The sequence below is a fragment of the Ceratosolen solmsi genome, unplaced genomic scaffold (assembly GCF_000503995.2).
Source record: "Ceratosolen solmsi marchali unplaced genomic scaffold, CerSol_1.0 scaffold7, whole genome shotgun sequence".
Lineage (NCBI taxonomy): Eukaryota > Metazoa > Arthropoda > Insecta > Hymenoptera > Agaonidae > Ceratosolen > Ceratosolen solmsi.
Genome location: NW_011948413.1, coordinates 16,884,301 through 16,890,300, shown reverse-complemented (window position 1 = coordinate 16,890,300; position 6,000 = coordinate 16,884,301). Strand labels below are relative to the sequence as shown.

Sequence of the window (6,000 nt, the reverse complement as noted above, 5' to 3'; positions counted from 1 at the left end):
TCAAAGAAAATTCAGTTTGTTAGAAGTTGATCAGAGGAAAGAAGATTGTTTGTTATTACAAATGGAAGCAGAATGAACTTGATGCGCGTTCATTCATCGTTTTTGTGAGCGAAGCAACTAATTTTCCTCCCGAGTCTTCGTTTTGAAGTTCGAAAGTCACCTTAAAGTTTGAGTACTCGCATGCTTGAGGGGATAAGGAAGGAACTCTTGAAAGGGTAAATTTCTTTCGCATTCTGAGATGGCAAAGCTATGTACCGTTGGAAGGATACAAAGAACAGACGTAGTGTATGCGACGTCAAGAAGATCTATCTCTTACGAAATGTCAATGACCTGAATCAAAAATGAAACAAAAACTTTTTAATAATCTGACGTGCGGATAAGTTAACAATTATCTGAATAAATATGTAAAAATCTTAGTGAATATATTGCAGGATCAAATAACTAATTAGTATGGTGATTTCTTTGAAAAGCCTTGACGTACGTGCGTACACACATTTACACAGTGAGAGAGAGAGAGAGAGAGAGAGAGAGACAGACATATATGTATATACTTTATAATTAATATTTCCTCAGTATGAATTGGAAATAATAAAATCTTATAATATAATGAACTCCATGATTGAAGTTTGCAACTAAATTTAAAACAATGAGTAATATATATATATATATATATATATATATATATATATATATATATATATATGTATACTTTAAAGAAATTCGAATCGGATCAGGTACGCATGGAGATCTATTTGTAATATTTCTTTTTCTTCGACGCAAATACTTATATAAAATAAAAGTATGTAACAAGAGCGTGCGAAATGTTATAATTTGATACTCTAAGAACATATAAAGAAAAATCGTAGAATTATTTTTAGTGAGATTTAAATTTTCTATCGAATAAGTAAGCGTTACTTATTTTGAACATAAAAATATTAATTGTTACAATTCAGCTGAAATTTTTTTTTTTATTCTAACGTTAACATTTGTTTGTCTTTTATTTTTATTATTCTAAATTTTATGCATTATTGTGTGTGTATGTGTGTGTGTGTGTGTGTGTGTGTGTGTGTGTGTGTGTGTGTGTATGTATTTACAAGTAATTTAAAACATAACTCATTTGATACGACTGTAAGTATTAAAGGGAAAAATTAAGACGTAAGTTATATATAACTTCAAAGATCATTATCGCTATTGTTCAAGCACACAGGTTTCATCGGCATATTGAATCACTCACTCGTTAGTCCCAAAGAATTTTCATAAACGAAAGTTCAATAAATAGTAAAGAACGTCCCAAGAAATTGTCTAATTAAGTAAGGGATAATTGAGAGAATGGATGGAGAATGGGAAGGGCTACGTTTACCCGCATGGAATTGGGCTTGGATAAGTAGAGAAAAGCCGAGATCCGAAGAATAAGAATAAGAAGAAGAAGAAGAAGAAGAAGAAGAAAAATCTGCCGCCTTCATGGGAGATCTCGAGTCAGCGGGAAAAGCGTCGAGATGGGCTCCGAGGAAGCGGAAAAAAGAAAAGCAGTCGATGAGGAATAACGCACGGACAGACGACAACAATCCTCGAGAATCCTAGAGAGAGTAACGTAACATAGTCGCAGATGCACAGATGCGCGGCTATAGGAGGGAAAGGGTGAAAAGTAGGTGCGCCGAGAACGATAAAAGCTTAGCGAGAGAGAATTCGAAATAGAAGAAAGCGAAGAAGTGAATAGGTGGGGATGCGTGTGCAGTAGTAGCAGCGATGGGGCGGCGGCGGTGGCGGTAGTAGAGTCGGGGGTGGGATGCGTGACGAGGGATGCGGGATGCGAGAGGAGGAGGAGATGGAGTAAGGGAGGGTAGCGTGGACTGGGAGAGGGCGATTCGCGGCCGTGGCGAACACGCTTGCGCGGATCCCGGGGCTGTGCTCCGACGCTGCGCGGGCAGTGGCGCCGCCAACCCGGCAATGTGCAGGGGTCGTAGAGCTTCGCCCGGGTCGCATCGAGACGCCTCGATCTTCCCGCACTCCCCTTCATCCACCGGCACCGCCGCCGCTACCGCCGCCACCGCCGCCGCCACCGCCGCCACCGCCGCCACCGCCGCCACCGTCGCCACCATCGCTGACGCCCCACCCGGCGACCAATTCCCCCGATGATCCGTCCCCTGCCCCTTTCTTCGCCCTCCGCGGCGTCGAGCGACGGAGGGGCGGACCGCGAGTACGGGGGTGCCGCGGCGACAGAGAACGCGTCAGTAGGGTGCGCGGACCTCTTACTCTGGTATCTCAAGGCAGCGGCGCGCTCCTGGCGGCGCCTCTCCCGAAAACAAGCCGCCAACGCGAGTCCTTCGACGGGTAGCGCTGATCCTGGCCCGCTGGGGTCGCCACTTTATGGCATCCGCGGCAAGTGTGAGCGAGTGAGGGACGCGCCTAAAGTGACGGGATAGTGGATGGATAGGCGGGCAGCGAAGCTCGCCGGGACTCGTGGCCAGTGAGGCCCAGCCGGGAGCCTGGCGAGAGGGTTGCTCGGGCCGGCGGAGGCATGCCAGTGGTCGCCAGCCCAACATGAGGACGTCCTCCTGCGTCGACTACTACTTACTCTCTCTGGTCTGCTGGGTCGTGCTCGGCATCACCGGTAAGAATCGGCGACGGCCCCTCCCGGAGGAGTTTGGGAACCCATGGGGTTGACGGGGCTCGAGCGCCGCTCTGAAGTTTCGGGACGATCGACGATTGCTCGGTTGGCGCATCGATCTCCTTGAGACCGATCGACGATCTCGCTCGCTTTGGCGTCGACGCGTAGCCGGTGGATTTTCATCCAGGGTAGTATCTCGAATAGATCGCGCTTAATCGGAATCATTAATCTAACAGGCCCCGTCCGTAGACTTCGAGGCGAAATCATAATACGGCAATATGCTGCCTCGTAATAATGCCGCGAGATTTGAAATTCGAGGCAATTGATCGGCGTTAAGTTGAGTAGGGAAGGACGCGCCGCTCATAATGCAAAGCCGAGATGGAGATTCATTGAATTGAATGTAGGAGAAGTTGACGAATGTAATTGTTCGGGAATGCGCGATTAAATGCGGCAAGTTTGGTATTAGCGTAAGTGGTATTAGCGAGCAAACGTTGAGTCGGTATTCGGCAGGTGGCATAGAGATTTGAAAAATCCCGCTGACTCGGCGGTATCGAAAATAATAAGTTACCGAGGCGCGTCGATGAGAAAGTTATCCAGCCGAGTATTCTCGATAATAATAAACATAGCGCTACCACCGGTTTAATGAAATAATGATATATTCTTGGAATCTATAAAGGCTGGCTCGGCGCAAATTGATATGATTGAAATTTACGGGCAATTTTAGGGGAAGCCGAAGTTTCAAGAATAGAGCGAGTTGATCCATTTCGGGGAGAAGTGGAGCGACTTTGGGGAATATGGAAAATTATTGTGCAAGACAACTACGATGGGGCGTAGTCTCCCTCTTTATCTCAATTGAGTCGAGGGACCGAGATAGGATATATCGGTGCCGGAATTTGTTCGCTCGTCGAATGGGATACATTGACTTTTTGTCTTTTCTCTCTTCCGTTCTCACTTCATTTTCTCCCCCGTCTCCATTCCTTTTCTCACTCTCTCACTCACTCTCTCTCTCTCTCTCACACACACACACACACACACACACACGCACGCACGCACGCACGCACGCACGCACGCACGCACACTGTCTCTCGTAGTGTCTCTCCCAATTCCGCTCTCGCTCTCCTCTCTCGGATGATTCGCACAGAAGTCCTAAGTGGAGCGATCGATCTCAACGGTGCGTTCTGAGAGGGCTTCCGCAGTAGTCATAGCGAAGTGAGTGCAAAACGATACGTATGAATATCCTTTGAAGTGCGAATTGAATTCCCATTGTCTTACGGAGCTCAACTCCTGGGATTATCGTTTTTATTTTTTTGGTTTTTATGCACTACGGCAATATCGGTTTAAAGCAAATATGTATTTCATAAGTGCTTCCTGAAAACTGTTGAGCTCGCAACATTAAATCATGTTTTAAATTACATTGCTCTCGATGTTATGAGAAGTATCGGTTATTAGAACTTTTCAAAATACTTCGTATCAATTATCTTTATCATGAATTTGATATAAATGAAAAATGTTTTCATCAAATACCCTCGATCCAACAAGCAAAAGCATTATATTTACCTCCACTTTTTGCAAACTCTGTTATTAAAATTTAACACTCGAATATTTGCGCTATGAATGGCAGTTTAAAGGTTTCTTCTTAAATCAATCGCTTAAAATGTTATTTTTAAGTTTTCGTGGCATAAGAAAAACTAAAAGAAGTTAAGCTACTGTATTAATGCTATTTAACTTTAGTACCAAGCATTATCGTATCTAATTGAAACTTAGTTTATTCAATTGAATATTGTACAATCGAATAATATAGTTATATCTAAACACTATCCTATCTTTAAATGATTAATAGTACTCTATTTACAAACTTTTACATCTAACGCCATATATTGGCTATTTATCTTGGTGTGTACCAGATAATAATTAATTTAATAAATTAATCGAACGTGAATTTATATTTTCTACTCTCTAAAGTTTCTGTCTATAAAGCGCTTACAATTTTCATTAGCAAAAAATTCAGACTCGATAAGAGAAACGAACAACATTGTAAAAATATATTGAACATAATTAAACAAAACCTTCTGTTAGCAAGTAAAGAAAGGAATAAAAAAAAAAATAGACGTCGAAATTTAAACTACTGGGAATTTTATCGTAAAATACTTTACTTTATGAACGCATCATTTGTTAATTGGATCACCATAAAATTAATGGACAAATTGCAGTATTTTCAAATTGTTATGACGTAATTATGGTTATTTTGCATATATATATATATATATATATATACAAAAATATACTACAAATATATGCAATAAAGAAAAGAGAAGTCGATTTAAAAAAGAGAGAGAGAGAGAGATTGTTCATATTAATGCATTGCCAAGAGTAAGTAAAAGAAAAAAAAAGCACAGAATCGCTGAACAACAATGGATTTAGCCTAGAAATCCACAGCATATACGAGCGGAAAATACAGAAGAAAAAAAGACAATTGTCCCAGAGAAAAGTGCGAGACTGGAAAAGGGGAAAAGAATTACTTGGGCGGATGCCACGATTTCGTGTAGCTACCTGCAGGTATAAAACACAAGTACACGTATGTAGATTTGAAGGTGAAATGTCGCGAAAAAAAATAACTACAGCTTTATGCATTCATGTATATATGGACAATTTTTTCAAGTCGCTCATTAAATTGTTAGCAGGATGACAGCCGACACTCCGATCAAAGTGAATACGCATTTGCACGTCCCGTTATCCCCACGAGAAGATAAAGACCTGAAGAGTTGAAATAATATTTCTTACTTTTTGTGAAAAATAAGAAACATAATTTGATTTCATTAGACGTTAAGATGCGAAGAATATCCAGATCTAAAAAGATTTTATAAAATTCAATTAGGAATTATCTTTTATGTATGCATATATATATATATATATATATATATATATATATATATATATATATATGGTATAGATTCATAATATCGGATATTATAGATTGTAAAATAAATTATGAACACTGAATAACTTTTCAATTAATATCTGATTTTTAAATATCTTTATACTTCTTTTAATTATGAGAAAGTGAACGAGCGAATAACGAATATTATTGTATCTTCGGTAAAATTATCCTGATATAACTCATTTGGAGAATGTAGAGTTAAATGAATTTTAAATCAATGTTTTATTAATGAAATCATAAGAAAATTTAATCAAAACTTCATTGTTAAAAAAACTTACTATTTTTTCCTTATAAATTCTCGAATGAAAGAAAGAGTAAAATATTATTTTACTTTAATAGAGATTACTCTTAACAATGTAAAATATTGAAAACTTCAATTTAAGATATTGTCAACAGATTTGTGCATTATAATATAAAAAAGAATTCGATACAATTTTGTATCATAAATTGAATT

General features: G+C 39.7%; 1 protein-coding gene across 1 annotated transcript in view; it reads left to right on the top strand.

The window, feature by feature from the left end:
- Positions 1 to 2,323: 2,323 nt before the first annotated feature.
- The window catches only part of LOC105367566 (hemicentin-2), a 42,176-nt gene continuing 38,499 nt past the window's right edge, over positions 2,324 to 6,000 (top strand). The window contains exon 1 of the mRNA XM_011506326.1: positions 2,324 to 2,611. Within this exon, the coding sequence (XP_011504628.1) occupies positions 2,542 to 2,611 (70 nt within the window). The 5' untranslated portion in view covers positions 2,324 to 2,541. The remainder of the gene's footprint in view (positions 2,612 to 6,000) is intronic.